General features: G+C 45.8%; 1 protein-coding gene across 1 annotated transcript in view; it reads left to right on the forward strand.

Moving 5' to 3' along the window:
• Positions 1 to 8,984: 8,984 nt before the first annotated feature.
• The window catches only part of T265_06290 (hypothetical protein), a gene marked incomplete at both ends in the record, with an annotated part of 29,563 nt that continues 20,575 nt past the window's right edge, over positions 8,985 to 17,972 (forward strand). Inside the window, 3 exons of the mRNA XM_009171510.1 lie at positions 8,985 to 9,043; positions 13,380 to 13,479; positions 17,048 to 17,170. Of these exons, the coding sequence (XP_009169774.1) occupies positions 13,382 to 13,479; positions 17,048 to 17,170 (221 nt within the window). The remainder of the gene's footprint in view (positions 9,044 to 13,379; positions 13,480 to 17,047; positions 17,171 to 17,972) is intronic.

A 17,972-nucleotide genomic window follows, 5' to 3' on the forward strand; every position in this document is an offset into this window, starting at 1 on the left:
TGCAACCAGTGAGTCTGCTTGCTTTCAGATTAAACCACATTTTTGAGACAAAACTTGACATGTGCTCCCAATTTGAATCAATCCATCTCCATCTCCACTGTTGCTCGTTGTGACTCCGGCCATTTACCTAACCGCCCAAGGTCACTCACGGCCAGCAAAGGTTTTCAGTTTTAGTTCATGCCACCTGACTATCTTTGATCTAGTCGAACCTCATGCCCATTTTACCCAAAAAGTTGGGAAATAACCTATCATTGCTATATCATCGGGAGTTCCCCACTGTTTGTGACATTGTCCTCCTTTTGTGCAATCCGTACCCCCACAAATCCCTCGGTCATGCTCCATTCTGACTGTAAAACTATGATCATGCCAGACGGTATGCCACCCACAAGTTGGGAATAAACATTATTATTATTATGATTATTATTATTATTATTAATATTATACAGCTGGACAACAAAACGGATTCCTGTTTCAGAGATGCATTAATGGCCACCAGTTTCTCTCCTCTGCAGCCACCAAAGCAGCCTTCGATGCCTGCACTGCATTGAATTAGCATTTGTGTGTCCAAAATGCTTTTCGCCTGGTCCTTCAAGCATCACTGCCGAAGAAACTTAGTACTTGCAGTATCACTGGGTCGTTAATCAAGTGGTTCGCAAACTTCCTTTGTGGAAAGGCAAAAGTAACCAATTACAACCCAAAACCAATTTTCTGCTATCAACCACTAGTCCGTCAAAGGAGCGTGTAAGGCCGAATATCCTTCCCACGGTATATCAATGGCATCTTCGGCGCCATGTCCCATGTTAAACCCTTCCTCTTATCAGACGATACAAAAATCGCTTGCACATTTCTGCCTCCGTCGCGGTTAAAGCTGCACCGCACCCACGCATACAACGTTGCGGCGAGTATTCGCGCAATGGAATACAATTTTCGAAAGCTACGACTTGCTCTTGATGGGTCAAGACATACGGACGATTAAGTGCCGAATAACGGTCCGAAATTTTGAGCCCCGTCTACGCATCCTGGAGACCCAGTGATTCTGGAAAAATATTCCACCAGAATTTCCCCCCAGAGGTATGACTACTTCAGTAGAAAATAAGGTTTAATGAACTGCAAAAGCATAGCTGTGTCATTTGGGTTCTTGGTTTGAGCGCATACGCAACAAAATGAAAATTTTGGCGCGAAAGTTTTATTCCATTCGCAAAGACTTTGCAGCTAAGAGCATTTTGAAGCCAAGAAGCCTCGTACTCCTCTGACCAATCGTAGCACACAATTCTTCTTTATTACTCCGAGGAATGGGCACGTAAATGATAAATAAAGATATATGAAAGTTGAGACTCTAAATTTTTCCTGCTAGCATGCATGACTTTCGCCCAAAGGTTTTGTACCATCTCCCACTTGCCGACTGGGGCCCATAACAATGGCTGTGAACTAGTAACATTCTCACTCATTTTTTCGCTTCTTTCCATATTATTGACTATCAAACTCACGTAATAAATTCCAGATTAACAAGTCCAGTATCTCGGAGTTTCCACTACCAACTGCAGTTACATGATTGCCGTCTATTACCACATCACATCCTTGCATACTTATACCGCTTTTTATGCTTCTTGTACAGTACGAGACTATATTGGCAAGCCAAACCAGTCCATGAATACTTGACTTGAATACTAAGAACAAATATGCCCACCTCTCGTTTTATTAAGTCGCCACCCTAATTGCGGTGAACTTATGGTTGCTTTCAACGGGCTCCATACTATCTGATTCTTCCTCAAACTCACCGGGCCTTACCCATCACAAACTCCCACCAAACAAAGCTTAGAACTTCGTCAGTATTTGCTTCGAACACCCTGCACCACCGTTATTCATCCCCTTAGTCTGTACTCCAAGTCGAAAACACTACCAACTGGACCGAAGACACCTGCGATCTAACATTAACTTTGTTCTACCCCATGGATTCCATTGAGCACACAGCATTCATGCTGTCCACAGCACGAAAAGCTTCCAACAAACCGAAGTAATTCAGCAAATGATAGCGCTGTGCTGCCACATCGGTTTGATAGCACACCTGCCAATACTTTTAACTGTGAATCCTCGAACACTTCCCCTTACCTGCTACCACAAACAAATAATTTACCTGATTACAGCCTTCTCCAAGACGAGTTCATTTCCAACTGATGANAACTGCTGAACCTTCCGTTCGGCCACAAACATCGCAATAGACTTCCAGTTTGTGCTCATCACAAAGCTGACCATTTTCTTGATAGCCTATATTCCGCCCTGTGCGTTAGCGCGACCCACTCTCCGAAGGAACCCTAACACCAGACTGCCAAACAGTCATATCATTGGTTGCCTATAATTCCAATGTGCACAGTGATTTCGAGACATCTGCCACCATTTATCCGTACTGCGGACCTTTCCACTTCGTCATTCCCACTTGCTCTTTTCGTAACCCTGGTCATAAGCACAACTATTGAAGGCCACGGAGCCTCATCAGTGGTTATTTGGCTTGGTCCAAATTGACCGGACGGATTAGAGTGACTGCGTTCGCTCACCAGGTCCGTTGTTTCGGTTCCTCATTTTCCGAAATTAATGGTTTTATAATCGCGTGCCAGGTAGAATGCCCCCAGTTCTGCATAATTTCATTCTAACTTTGCTCACCATCCTCAAATTTAGATGGTCTACTCTTGCTTCAGCACCATAGGTTCCCCACAAGAATGAAACCCTAATAACTGTGATTCCTTGCCCTTAATGTGTACCATCTTAAGATTATTCCGGTTTGAGGTGACAGCGCCTAGGTTGGATAACGACCTCTGGTCTTAGAGATGCCTCGTTTCCGCGCCATCCTCAGTTCCCGGAAATTCCGAATAGTCGTGCCTCCATCATGACTCTACGGCTCTGATCACATTTAACGGTATGTCACCCACCAGTTAGGATAGACATTTTCATCAATATTACGTATAGCTGCATCCTCAGAAGCCGTATCACTTGCATCTGAGTAACAACTTCGTTTGATTCCTAAACGAATCAGTGCCCCCACGTCGATCCACTCACTAATCGGTCACCCAAGCGACACCCATGGGTAAACGCTTGAGGAGAACTCATGTCTTTCAGTTTTGGGGAAGAGGTTTCAAAAGTTAATTTAGATGACTTATAGGCGCCTTGTGCACACCTCTTTTTAGCTTCACTATTACCTTCATCCGATAATGTGTATGTTCGCCGAGATATAGATCCAGGAACCTTACTGTCAACACTCAAATAGCTGGGCACTTGATGCGTCAGCCTATAGGACATTGAGGCTTTTTAGCGCTTCGGTGAAAATATACACGAGATTATATTCCTTATACCATTTTCGCTTCAGTCATTGCAGAATAAAGCTGGCTTAAAAAAACTGAGAAACAGCGACAGCCCACCCTGTTTACACTAGCGAGGCCCAGTATGCAAGGTTGCACATCGCCTACACTTACATATAAATCAACCCAACTGATGGCCACAGCACACACCGCATGTTGTTACGTACAAACTGGCAGCATCTGGTGAGATCGGGAGATTTGTCACTTGGGCAAGCAGCTATAATTAACATGTCACTCCGAAATCCGCACAGTTCGAGCGAAATCAGTTCCGATTAGATGAGGGTGATCAGAAGGAATCATATTCCATTTAATGGTTTTGTGGTGTGAGATATCAACTGACCTTAAAAAAATACTGACTTCAAAATTCACTCATATCGAATAATTTTCAGGAAAAACGCATTATATGTAGACACATTCACTCATATATTATCAACCTCAAAATTACAGCAATTCTGGGGTTATCATTTTCATCCCGCATGCCGACTGTTGCCAACAGTTTTGGTTACAATGTTATAGGCATCCTCCGTAGTTTGTTTTCTTAGCTCTGTGAGGTGTCCGATAATGTGCTCCACCGATCTATGTCTAATATGAATAAATGCAGGACATGATTTTGTCTTAGCAGTCGTTGTACAAAGAAACCAGTTGGTTCGCACTCGACTTTCACTCTGTCTTCAGGGAGCAGCCTCATGGTGGGCACAGTCATCCCTCGTAATTCTGAGGGTCAAGTCAACGAGTCCGATTATGCAGTACCTGAGAATCCCACGTACGATTTGGGAACATTCATGACATAACTGCACGGAAAGATCCTTCATTTGGACTTGCACTAAGTAATACAGCTATAGGACTGGAAAGTTTTCTCATTTCGGTTATTTGCTGCGTGGTTAACTAGCTCACGCTACACCAAGCACCAAATTCAAAGTACTATTAGATGCCTTTTTACGCGAATCCTAGCGCTGGCTAGCTTACTGCACCATGCTGACAGCATAAAGATCAGTGCTACAGCTTTTTCGCTGGTGCCTTTCAGGCGAACGACAGCCATTGAACGACGAGAATAAAACCGACCCAGGAAACTTGAGCGGAAGCCTCGGTCCTGTGCATTGATCCGTGAGTGGAAAAATGGGATGACCTTGATTATTTGAGGTATCGCTTCACTCCCGACTAGCGAAGGGTTGTCGGTGAGCCCCGCATAAACATGATGAGGAAGAAGGAGCTTCTCCGTTTGGGATGTAAGTCAAGTTAAAAGTAGGTAAATGCGCTGTTTCTGAATCCTTGGTCAGGGTTATTTGGACCGGCGAAATGTTTGCGTTGTGTTGAGCCAGGTAGTCATAGCAAGAACAAAAATCGTATAATGGGCACAATGGTCAGTAATTTATGTTTGGGCATATATCAAACAGGTTGCAGTGGTCAAACTTAAAAATGTATCGTATATATACGATATATCGTATATATACGATGTATAAGTAAAACTAAGTCTTACTTTGGTCCATTAATGGTCTCGTCCATGCGAACTTATTCGATTGTGGTGCAACGCGACCAGTGATAAGAATAGAGGTCGCGGGCTGTACGTCAGCAGCCAAAGAGCAGTTTGGCTGGGCTTTATTGCTAGGGGTAATGCCAGCACCCAAAGAGTATATCAATACCGTGACGGCTCTGTTATTGTTACTGGCACTTAAATGTACATCGGGTTAACGTGTGACGGCATATTGAGCCAGGGGGACAATATTTTGTTATGGGTTGTTGGTGACTTTCGCTGAAACTTTGATCGAACTATTGATCAAATGCCAGTTCGGGTATCTACTGCTATCCGGGACGAGATGACCCAGTCGTTGGAGCACGAATTTACTGACCGAAAGGTTCGTGGTTCGAACCCGACCTCTGCCTCTCGACTTCCCCTGTCTAGGCTTGGGCAACCTGGTAGTATCCCAGCCCTCGTGCTTCCTTTGGGTGGCATGGCAGCTAGGCACCGAAAGGGTGCCACAACTGAACTATTATTTTTTAGTCCGGATATCTGTTGGACCATGTAGATTAAATTGGTTGACCTAAAGTGTAGCAAAACAGTTGATCTGGCAGTGTGAGATTTGTTGTTGGTTGGTCAGAACAGGATGTAGATTCAGGAAATAATGTTAATGGGAAACTACGGCGAACCTGGGGTTTTCACGGACAGTTGGGGGCCTAACAGCGTTTGAACAGGCTGTTTGAGAGAGCGGATACTTGGCAGTCATACTACGTTGTGGTTTTACGTCGATGTTCCTGGATTGTCATTCTTGCATGTGTCAACATCGATCCGGCTTGTGTGGATGTCCGAAGGGTCGGTCGCAAGGGACATTTGGGAGCTTGTCACGCCAATATTTGATCTTCAGGGATTGGATATGACGAGTGTTATGTTTGGTAACTTTGACTAGCCAGTGTTTGGGTTGAGGGATAATCTTCTTAAGTTGTCTTTGTATTCAGCACGCACTTGCCGACCTTTGCGCCCAAAGACACTTCTTGCGGTTTGGTGACAAGTTTAAATGATCTCGAAAGTCTTCACTCATTATTACTTCATCGCCATTCATCAAAAAAGGCGAAATAGGGCGCAGTCATCCTCTCTTTAGAATGTCGAGCATAGCAGACCGACTGACATCCGTCATCAGGGAAGAATAAATTTTGTGTATATATCTCGAAGGTTGTGTTTGAAAGGGAATACTGACGATTGTGGGAGGTTCGTGAGAATTCGGTAAAGTTCAGTGCGAGTGAAACCGGCGCTGTCTTCTGAATTTGGCTGTTACTGCTCAGCAATAAGTTTCAGGGTTATACATGCAGCACTTGGACTCTATACTGAGAAGGGGGATATTCACCAGCAGTTTGGATTTCAACACCATTGGTTGTCAGGATAATTATGTCCAAACAAAACGTGAGCAACCACATTGGGAAGTGACCGTAGCTAGACAGTATCCTGGGAAATTCACACGTAACACTGATCCGCAGTAGCAGATATCGGGACAGTCTGCCTCACTGACTATTGTGTAAGTCAGCGATTGCAATGAACAACTGTCTGCGAATAATCACCCAGAAGTTCCTGTATTTACCAAGCGTGGAGTTGGATTCTATTGACAGGCGCATGAGTGAAAACTCTATACGGACGAGTTGGAGCTTTGGCAGTAGTTATTGACGATAAAAAAGGATGTGAAACAAGCCGACTGCTCATCATATGGAATTGAATCTCTTTCCCGGGGCTTCGCAATGCTGATAGAGTGCTCTACCACAAAACACAGGTGCAGTGGACCACACAAGTGTAGAGGCACTAAATGGGCACGAAGTAGTTCATTCTAGAGCATAGATAGAAATGCGAGATGAGATTTCACAGATAATGAGGCTTTGTTTATTAAATAAACCAGGTTATTCCTTTGCTTGATCAAAGGCTGTATTTTGGATTCGGTTATTTGTATTTCTGTCAGATAAAGATGGTGAGCATTTTATAAACCGACTCGTTACATTTCGTGAGCGGGTTCATTGTCCTGGACATGAATGCGGCATCTTCGGGGAAACTGGTTGCGATTCTTGCCAACCTCTTATTGGGCGGAAGCCAAGTGTCGCGAATGTACCCTGTTTTTGGGTTGAATCCCACCATCCTCGACAGCACATCAGTGTTCAACACTGATGTTTCGCTGCCGTACAACCATGATTTATTTGAAAGCTTTATTGTGAAGGTGGACGGGAAGGGACTTAGTGCTAGCTTACTGCAGTCATTCCGAGGAGCCTACACCTCCAAACACCCATTCCGGCAATCTGGATAGAAACTGACAACAATATCGCCACTGATGTTGGTTGACAGCCGTACTTTACAACGTCTCCAACCAGGCGCAGTGAGGATCACGCGGCCTTATCCTGGAAGGCGGGTATCATCGACAGCACCCAAAGGCTTCTTGATTTCTTTCATACAGCTCTGTCGGGTCAAGGGTTGGCCATCTCTCAGCTTCCGTCACTCTGAATTGATCATAGAAAAAAGCACTCTCTTTGGAAAATGATTATTACGCATACGTACCATATGTCCTACCCACCGCAGCTTCTGATGCTGAGCACATTCTCTAATGGAAGTACCTGTTGCACAACCGAAAGCTCGCCTTCTAATTATCTCATTACGGATCCTCCGCCCTACACAAGCTATGGTCCTGAGACAACGATTGTCGAACACCTGAAGACTCTCATTTCCGCTGCTCGAACAGGCCAAGTCTCACAGTCATAGAACAAAACAGCCTGTACTGTGGCTTGATAAACACGTCCCTTGTGGTTCAGGGATAAAACACTCTGACGCCATAGGTGTCTCAAATTAGCAAACACGGCCCGAGCCTTGCAGATTTGTGCATTCACCTCATGTGTCACACTACAATCAGAACTAATACAACTTCCAAGATATGTAAAACGCCCCACAACTTCCAGTATCTCTCCCTGGATTGTAAGTGACGTGTTCAGTGACTGCATATCCAGGAGCATGACCTTACACTGTGGGTGCAAAATGCATACCAAAAGACAGGATGACTTTGGTTAGTTCATCCAAAAACACCTGCGCCTTCTCCTCTTCGAAGATGAGAACGATGTCATCTGCATATTCCAGATCGACAAGGTTTTCTTCACAGGCTGTTTGGACACCGGGGTTTTGGAGACCCTCCAGCGTTCGTCTCATTTCGTCGATCACGAAGTTGCAAAGTAATGGGGGGAGTAGGCATCCCTGACGAACACTGCTTTGTGTACGGAAGCTTTTGGAGGGGTCGCCATATATACTCGGAAATTTACCACAAACTCGCTTCAGACCTACAGTTTATTGCTCGTGATATTCAGAGCGCAAATTTCATTTGCTAATGCAACACTGTAAATAAGTGACGAGTCCTTTGGTGTCCGTATACTCTCACCTGTCCGGATATCTGGGAATACAAAATGCTTATTCTGTCCACGAACTTCCGGGGCATTCCTTGGTGGGCGAGCGTTTCAAGCAGAACAGACCGAGTCAAACGTGCCTTGGAAATCCATGAATACTAGAAGCGTGGGTCGTTTATACGTATGGCGTTGTTCTAGCACCTGACGGAGTGTGAAGATTTGGTCAACGCGGCTCCTTCCAGGCTGGAATCCCGCTTGCTGGTCACTAGTCAGTGTTTCACGAGCCACCATGAGGCGACGAAGCACCAGTGATGCCAGCAGTTTTGTTACGACCTGGGTCAAGCTGATCCCCCTGTGATTGGTACACTCACTGAATGCCCCTTTTTTGGAAATGGGCACTGTCACCGACTGCCCCCAGTTTTCTGGAACAGACTCCTTTTCCCAAATACAAGCAAACAGATCAGACAAGCGTTAATTGAGGAATTCACCGCCGTCTTTGAACAGAGCGGGTGGGAGGTCATTCGGTCCAGAGGCTCAGTGGCACTTAAGAGAACATATGCAGTCATAAACATCGGAGGCCTTAGGTGGTTCCACGTTCACCGTCCATAAAATAGCATAAAAACAGCCTGCAATCAGCACACAGCTGAAGCGATTGTTCCCCAGTGTCCGTACGTACCGAGTCCAATCTATGTCGACCTCCTAATTAGGTCTCAGACACGCCAAGCCTCTCCACTTATGTATTCCAATCTCCGGCAACCACCACGATGTTTAAGCTTTTAGCTCGCCGCAGCAGGGCATTCGTGGCGTCGTATCCACTAAAGCAAGGATACTTCGACTAGGTGAGCTAGGACGAAGCCAACTGCTGCACATCCCGCTGCCGCAGTCCCTGGATCACCAGAGGTGCGTAGCTGGAAACGAGTGGAAACTTATGGGGCGGTTAGCTCAATCACAGTGCTTGCATCTTAAATTCTTGTTTCAGAGACACAGCACACATCAGTGCCAAGCGGGTTCAGTGTGAGAGCAAGGGCGGCTTGTTGTCCTGCTTACTTCGGAGTGTGGACATCGAAGGCGGCCAGATAGACCGGGTGACGAGGCTTGAAGACTGAGTTGGAGATACCTGAGGATGTTGGCGCCATGTGACGCAAAACCGATGCAAGACTAAGGGAGTTATCAGTCCTAATTGCTGGACCCACAGAGATAAATTCATTAATGGGGGGGGGAGAGGGGGAAGGAAAAGTACGTGAAACAGAAAGAAGGGAGGCTTCAGCAGTAGCCTGTTTCCACTTACGCTCTCTGCTCTATAAAGCGAATAAGTTGACCCGGCTGATGGTACCACGCGATGGCCGGTGTGTTTTGTCTCATGGTTGTACTTGGGCTTGGGTACTGTCAGGGCGCCCACACCTAGACAGAAGGGTGATTAGGTTCCTCAACTAAAGCCTTTGGCTCAAAAGCCCAACCACAAGGCAGAGGTGTTTGGCCGGCGATGCAAACGCATTACCACTTCTACGGAACAAGTCGTCACGTTCCAACCCGTAACCTGGAGGACCAGAAGACTGCGTTCGTCAGACCTCAAAACATTGACCAACCTAGTATGAGAGACTTTGTGAGTGTCGCGGGGACACCTTCAATATAGTCCAACGGGTCGCTGAGGTGCGCAAACCGTCACACCACGGTAAGGCCTAGTCTCTAGTAAGAAAATAGGGAACACATCTGAACGATGGAGATACAAAGTTGTATAGGATTAGGATTCGTCACGACCTTGCAACTTGATGTAGTTTGTGAAGATTTAGTGCCAGTGATTCCAGGCGTTTTCTGCGTAGGTAGGATTCCCATACATGTTTTCTCGCCCAGCTGCATAGATTGTTATGGATTGAGAATAGACTAAGAAATCGTCTAGTTGTAACCTCCTTTCGGTGTCTAACTGCCATGCCACCACTCCCAGGTTGCCAAAGCCTAGACGGAGGAATCGAGAGGCAGAGGTCGGGTTCGAAAAACGGACCTTCTGGCCGGTAAATTAGCGCTCTAACGACTGAACGTTATCCTCGTCAGCTGTAAAAACTGGTTACTTGCCTTACATTGGTACTGCCTGCCACAGTTTCGTTTGCTGATTGATTAGGGATTCGGGGTAGGTAGCTGTGCATTGAATGAGGTAGCCGATTTGATTGTTGCGTAAATACAAGGGTGTCAATAGACTTTTCGTTGAGGAGATCATACAGAGAACTTTGCTCTGAAAACACGGGCTTGATGTACGCAATTGAAGGTGCGACTTGGTCGTGTCTGAAGATATCTCTAACCACTGATGTGTCTCGGGTCCCCCCATGCAGATAGATAGCAATGATCACTGCAGCTTAGTTTGCTGGTAATGGCTTCCATACTTCACTGTCAAGTCATTGTTTAACCTCTCCTGGCTCGTTTCAACCCTTCGAGTGGCTGTGCCGAAGAGCTCTACGAGAAAGTCTTCTGACTGTTGTATGGAGCCCATGATCAAACCGGCGCATCCTATGGAGTGTGATCAGTTCATCAATCCATGGTGAATCAGTTCTTTTGAAAACCGTTCCACATACTTCATCATTTTTGATGCGGTGTCCCCACCAGGACTGACAATGCCCGAAAGACATTGATGGTCAAACACTGAAGACTGAAGGCCTCAGTGCGCAGTGATCATATTTTCGGCCGCATCATAGCATTTTAAACTTGATTCTTGACAGGTCAACTAATGTCACGTCCACTCCACAGGTGGTACAGATTCGTTAAAAGGAAACAACACAAGGCGTATATGTTAAGCTTTGTTTGTCCGGAAATCCTAGATTGATGCTAAGCTGAATTAAGCGGATGTTTGGTAAATGTATGGCTTATATGGTCGTAAAGCATATGAAGGCAACCCTAGTAGTATAAAACACGCAAGGTTGTAAGACCTCAGCTTGGATCCCGACCCTTATCCAGGACTGTTTTGTTCAGTTCTTTTACGATCGCCGCCGTCTATAGTTTACTTTTCTCTTCGCTGTTGATGTCACGCAGTACCAAGTTTCCGAGCTTTCGTTGACGGACGGTCTAGCAGTTGTTTGAAGCATTCTGTCCGTCGGTTGGGCCTCTGGTGATGATTGTTGAGAAACTCAATTTGTCGCACGTAGCAAATGCTGTTGAACCCAACGTTTTCCTGAAGACAAGCGTATGGGGCTAAAATAAATCTCACAAATGACCAAACTCTGAGGTAAATTCCATTTGAATGTCATGGCCAATCAGAATGAGGTGTATTGACGAGCTGATCAAGAACGTGCCACCTTTCTTACAGCGTTGTCATAACTCAATCCGGTCAGCTACGTGGCGCGTGTTGTCATCTCATCCGCCGTCTCGGGTGTTTCAGTGGCTAGTTGCTGTCAAGAATTCTCGCCTTGAGGTCTTATTGACGCCATTCTGCCATCGTTCATGAAACTTCTTTAGGGTTGGATCCGATGCACACGTGTGATCAATTTCAAGTGGATTACCTTTAAGCGAGCCACCACTAGCCCAGGCGATACTGGGTTCTAAGCAATAAGTACGTTGACAATGTGATTACTTACTGTAATCACAATATCATAGGTGCCTGATTTGTTTGCTGGTCCTATGCCAGTAAGAAGCGCCTGATCCAGGAATCTCATTTCGCTGCGTGCCGTGTGGGTAACCGGGTCTCCGAAAGACACCTGATAGCTGTCCAATGGTCGTAAATGCTGTCCATGCATATGTTTTGACTGACATGTCAACTAGGGCACAGGCGTCCAAATAAGCATTGGAAATCCCAGATTGCGTTCTGGTAATTCCCTCCACTCTGCCAGCAAGTGCTGCGTTCCCTTCAACATAAGAGAAACTGCGTGTTGGATAGATTGTCATCGAAGTTTCTTGGGAATTTGTTACTGGTTTAGTCCCCCGCGATACCTGGTTCTTAACCAAGGACGTTCCTTTTGCCCCTGAACAACCAGGAACAACCTGCAATGCAGCGGCGAACGTGCAGAGAACAGGTGATAAATAATACCTACCTGGACGTTGGATTCAGAAGGTAATCTCATCCACCCAACCCCGCGGAGTTGATTAGTTCTTGCCGTTGGTTTAGCTAACCTCCCTAGACAGACAACCGGTGAATCAGGTTATACGAACTGGCACCCAGTTATCACCCTTCAGCTTCGGCGGAAACACATCCACCAAGAGAGGCCAGTAAATAGGACTTTCACGCTAGAGTTCCCATGGTAGCAACTCATATGGGAGGACTTCAGTAGGATGCTGGTTTTTGGAGAACGCCCACCTCGGACCATATGGGTGTTTCAGGAATGGGGCTGAAGCCAACCCTGAGTTTTGGAAATTTGAAGAGCCATCGAAATCCATTATGTTGTGATTGAATACGGTAAACTGAAAGATGATTTGAATACCGCGTAAACAGCACCCATGCGTAAACTTCAAGATGCAACTATTAGTTAGGTTTATCTAGAAATAGCTGGGTTTTTCTCTATCATGCGGTGAAATTGCATTAATACAGCACGGACACGGCGTTTGATGCAGGTTGGTGGACTCCCTATAGAAATGTGTCACTGATCTTTACAATACTAATAACGGTAGTAATAGTAATGGGCCCGCTGTAATGCCCTTTCGATACCTGGCCGCCATTTTACCCGAAGAAAGCATGAGCACTGAAATACTGCCAGGTTACCCAAGCGAAGACAGGAGCAGTCGAACTGTCGGGGTGGGTCTCGAACTACGGACTTTCCTATGGTTGTGAATACATCAGCTAAGTATCAGTGTTCAACAGTGCCAATCATGATGATGACTACGATGGTGTCTTGTTCGACTAGCGGTTTCAGGCTAGTGCCTCATAATCTATTTCACTTGTCTAACTTCGTTCACGCGGCTCCAAATATGGCTCTGGACAAACTGTATTCAGTTGGCCAGGTGTGAGTAGATGCTCAGGCTAACGTGTACTGATGGACCCACTCACAACGGTTGCCCATTGTGGTAGTGGGTTTCATAGGACACCACTTCGACCTTAATTCATATCGCCTTGTATTGCGAAATCTGTTCCCCGAAACCGTGGATCACGCTATCCTTAATCGTGTTGCTTTGTGTTGATGGGCTTTGGATATTCCAAACATCTTATTCTTATTAGTTGTTGAACGATTTCATTGATTCTTTTTCCAGCTGTGTGATAAGGAATGCCTGTCAGTTTGTGGGATGAATCCGATTCAGAGGACGAATTACTGCCTGGCTGGCAACAACTGGTCGGGCCAGAGGGTCGAGTATTATTCTACAAGTATGTTGCGGAGATTCTCCAGGGATTTTGTAGCCAACTGTCACAATAACTTCAGTTGGTTTCATGTCTTGGTAGGCCTATTGATATTGCTCTATGTAACTTATGGTTTTCAGGGCGTTAGATGTCATCACCTAGCAGCTGTGTTGTTGGGTTAGCACAATCGCATGCTTATGTTCTGTACCAGTTTGATTCGTATCTGAGGGAAACATTCACACCCCATGTGCTTTCCTATTGTCTTGTGACTGGATTTTCGGAATCCTTGTTTTACTTACCCCCGTTTAGCCTGCTTGAGTTGCACAGGGACTTGATTCTACCAGTTCACCTTTAATCTTTATGGTAGATAAAAAGCTACATAACACATTAATTAGAGCGTGTGTCATTGGCTACTGAACGACCCCACTAGCCAATACAAACGTCGCCTCTAAGAGGCAGCTTTCAAAACCCTACTGGAGGTCCTTTTTATATAGGAGCGTTACCATCGGAATAGGTCTCAATAAATCGGCCAAGCCCAACGTCATCTGACGGGTAGTCTTCTCAACAGGTGTCAGCTGTAAAACATCCGGTTTATCGTTAGCTTACTGAGCAAAGATCACGGTTCTCCAAAAATGGAAGCGAGGACTCATCAGTTTTTTACTGATCATCTCCACTCCATGCAGAATATGCAGGACAGGTTGAGTAACCTTGACATAGAGTCCAAACAGTTTGACAGTTACACAGGTGCGTTTAGAACGACCTGACCAATAGGGAACTTCGGTGAAATTGTGTAAAATGTAGGCCTAATAACCGAGGAACTAAGCCCGATAGCTTCAGCAGCCGCGTGAATAGTGAGTCCACCAGGAAAAGCAAGCGTAATAGCCTGTTTTGAGACCTGGATTAAAAAGTGCACAGCGATTGTAGGGATGCGGACTAGATCTATTCTCCGGTGAGTTGGAACGCACGTGTGAGAGACAGCTCTGTACAAATATCTTCACTTACGCGGATACGGTGCTCACTCAAGTACGACATCAACAGCAGCTAGCGAATATTGGAGAGTTGGTTGTACAGTAGGGGTTGTTGTGACTGCAAAAATATGTGATTACATCTGGCTTGATCCCAGCTGCAGCCTTATATCTCCCCACCACGCGTGTCAGAAGCAAGACGGAAAGTAACGTTCATTCGGCAGCGCCACAACAGTGTAATTCGGATTCAGCTCGGAAATTTGACAGGTTTTGTCTGACAGCTTGTGTTACTGGTTTTATGTGCATATGTGTATATAGGCAGAATGTGCAAGTAGTAGTGAGGGCGCTTCATCTAATGGTGGATAATAAGTGAGCAGTGTCTTAAAAGGAAGTCATATGCAGGATGGCGAATGTGGGTTGGCCTCTATGGTTGCGCAGATGTGGTCCGCCGACTGCGTCCAACAGACGGAGGTGTTGAAAACGTGTGTGGTGTATTTGTGCGTTACCGTGGTAGCATGTCGCGGTGTTTGATTTGACTATGCAGGCCTTAGATCAGTCTCAATGGCAGGCGATGGGCGAAGTCCAACAGTGTGCATATTATCCAGCTGCTATAGTGCCTGAAAATAATGTATGGTACGCTTAAGGTATGGAAGAAATCGTTGGCCTCAACACCTTTTCAGTGTGTAGCTACCAAGCCACCTGAGGGAGTTTCGTGGGCTGAGATGCTGTTCGGTTACTGTTAGGAAAATTTTATATTCTGAGGGTGGATTCGAGCCGGAAACCTTCCAGTCAGTATGTTCGCGCCCTACCCTTCGAATTTGGGATGGAAGATGCACTGTCATGGCTGGTAATCATAAAAAATACACCTGACGAGGATGCTGTCCCAATGTCCGTATCCATGAGAAATAAGTTGAACAAACGTTCTTTTGGTGCCACATTCCTTTTGCAGCCAACGCGGTCACTATGCGCTATCGAACCTTGCCTAGAATATGGCCGTTGGGAAAGCTCAGGTTGTTGAGTGCCACGGAGTGTATGACAGTATCTTCGTTTGCTGTACAGTGTGCAGTCACCAATCGTGATTCTATATCCACTGGTCCTAATCCACCCGTCTTTCTGTACTGAATTGTTTGATCGTATCCAAAGAGCGCCGTGACTCATCTGTGAAGATGGCCTGCAGTGTAAGGAGGGATATCTACCATGACCCCAATGACAGACAATACGATTTGTGTTCAACGCGCAAGTCCACAAAGTTGTTTTTCCGGGAAGTGTGAGCCAAACCCTCTTTTCCAATCTTTCCTCTATGAGCTATGAGCGCGCGCTTCGCACCTTCTCCCGTGCATCAGAAGAGTGACATGAAGTACTTGTTTGAGACATTTGCTGCAACCACAACATACGGTTTTCTGTCGAAGTGTTTAAGCATGTCTGTCGAAAGTACGAACTTTAATTGCGTTTGTATGTGTTGACAGTTCGGTGATCAGTTCCATGGAGCTTTAACGACGAAAATGATCCACGATGTCGTACGTAGTTCCTCCCGGCTACTGCACCATTTCACCTTTTCTCCGTATCAAAAGAAATCGGTGCTCAGTTGCATCGTCTTTCACAGAGGTCAGAACTATGAACAACTAGACTAGTCCATCCCATTAACCAGCTTCAGAGAGCTTGTAAGGTGGTTCGCGCAATGTGGTTTAATAAGTCTGAAAATAAGAATTCCGGGTGGACATCGTGGGCTAAAAGACGCCTTGGGCTCGAATCATCGAACTTCCGCTCACCGGACGAGCTGTGTATCTAGTGGGCTTATCCGTTTCCGCTGTCGGGCAATACCAACTCTGGACACTTCGATAGTGTACGTCAATGCAAGGCGATCTCGACATACGGACACATCTTTGTTATTTTCGTGTCTTGGTACGACTAAAGAAGCTGACCAGATTTACTGATAATCGATACTCGAGAATGAATTTCGAGATGCCTAGGACTTTTGATGGTCAACGAAGTACGCGCGTTTCGGTTAGGGCTAGTGCAAAATGAATACATTCGTGAAAAGTGGTGAACAGCGGGAACTTTCATTGTGTTGAAGTGCAAAGCAAGAGACTAATGATAGAAACGAAGGTAGTTGTCATCAAAAGATACATGATCAGGTTTCCGCCCCACTGTGCACACTAGTTGATCTGATCCGTTTGATGACTTTACTTCGTAAGCAACATAATGTATACTTATCTCGGAACACGCGATTTTAGTTTAAACGCCCGTTCTGCTACAGTTGAAGCATCCAAATCTGGACCAATTCTTCCTTCTTTGACAAAACACTAAAAATACAGGATGATCGTGTGCGTTTGAGTGCCTTGGACAACACCAGAGTACCTTCACTTACCTTCATTCTCTTATCCTCATCCGGCGGTCGCGTTACGCCATAATATCTGCTTACTGGCAGTTGACACTTGTGTTCCATATTATGATTGCTTGTGACTAGAATTCAACGTTCTCTGGCTCGCATTAATGCCACTGACTGTTCGTATACTGAATTGCTGTTATCTCTGTGGGTACTGTAAAATGCCAGGGCGGAACTCAGTTTTCCCTCTGTGGCAAGATTTTTGCGTCTTGCGAACAGTGGTCATGTGCACTCTTTTCTTCAGCTCCCGAACCGGCCTGTCGAGTCTGCTTCATCCAGTCTCTAGACGACAGAAACGGGTCACGAATACATTACCACCAGGATGGAACAACTCGACGGATCAGGCTGGTCGACCCATTTTTACACAGTGAGTCGCTTGTTGTGCTAATTGTATTGTACATTAGCTATCGATAAAAAACCGTTCAGCTGTAGCATCCTTTTGATGTCTAACTGCCATGCCACCAGAAGAAAGCACGACGGCTGGGATACTGCCAAGTCGCCCAAGCCTAGACAAGGGAAATCGAGAGGCAAAGATGGGGTTCGAACCACGAACCTTCTGGCCAGTATATTCGTGCTCTAACCAATGAGCCTTCTTGTCTCCTTGTTAGACTTATTGAACAGGACGATGTGGATCTACCCTTTGTCAATGTTATCACCCATTGAAAATGTACAGCGATCATAATAAAGTCCACCCTTCAACGTTTTGGACACATCGGTTGCGGTTTGTTATTCATCCTGTATTCTACGACTTCTGGTGTCTTCCCTTAGAGTCTTAGGGACGTGTTCGAAGACCTAACGTCTCGCGTATTACCTTTTCAAGCATACGCTGTTATGCAAATGAATTGATAGGAACGAGTCGGCCGACAGTCAACCGCGCCACGGAAGGCTTTGGTAACCGGTATCGTAAGTCACCCGTACATATTCCCTTGACAGAATTCGAATATGTCCACCTAGGCCCTCAGGTTGTGTCTTCACCTACTACGTTCGCGGGGAATCGGCCTCATCGAACAGTATCATAGACCACACCAGAACTTTCGTTTCGTTTGGTGGAAACGCATAGCTTCTCTCAGGCCCTGTGGGTTCTTTGCTGTTAGGGCTTTCGCGAAGCACTGCGCTCCGTCGTTTTTGATAACGAACACCAAGTTGATCCGATCCGTTATGTTGCTGAA

The sequence above is a fragment of the Opisthorchis viverrini genome (genome assembly GCF_000715545.1).
Source record: "Opisthorchis viverrini unplaced genomic scaffold opera_v5_131, whole genome shotgun sequence".
In the NCBI taxonomy this organism is placed as follows: Eukaryota; Metazoa; Platyhelminthes; class Trematoda; order Opisthorchiida; family Opisthorchiidae; genus Opisthorchis; species Opisthorchis viverrini.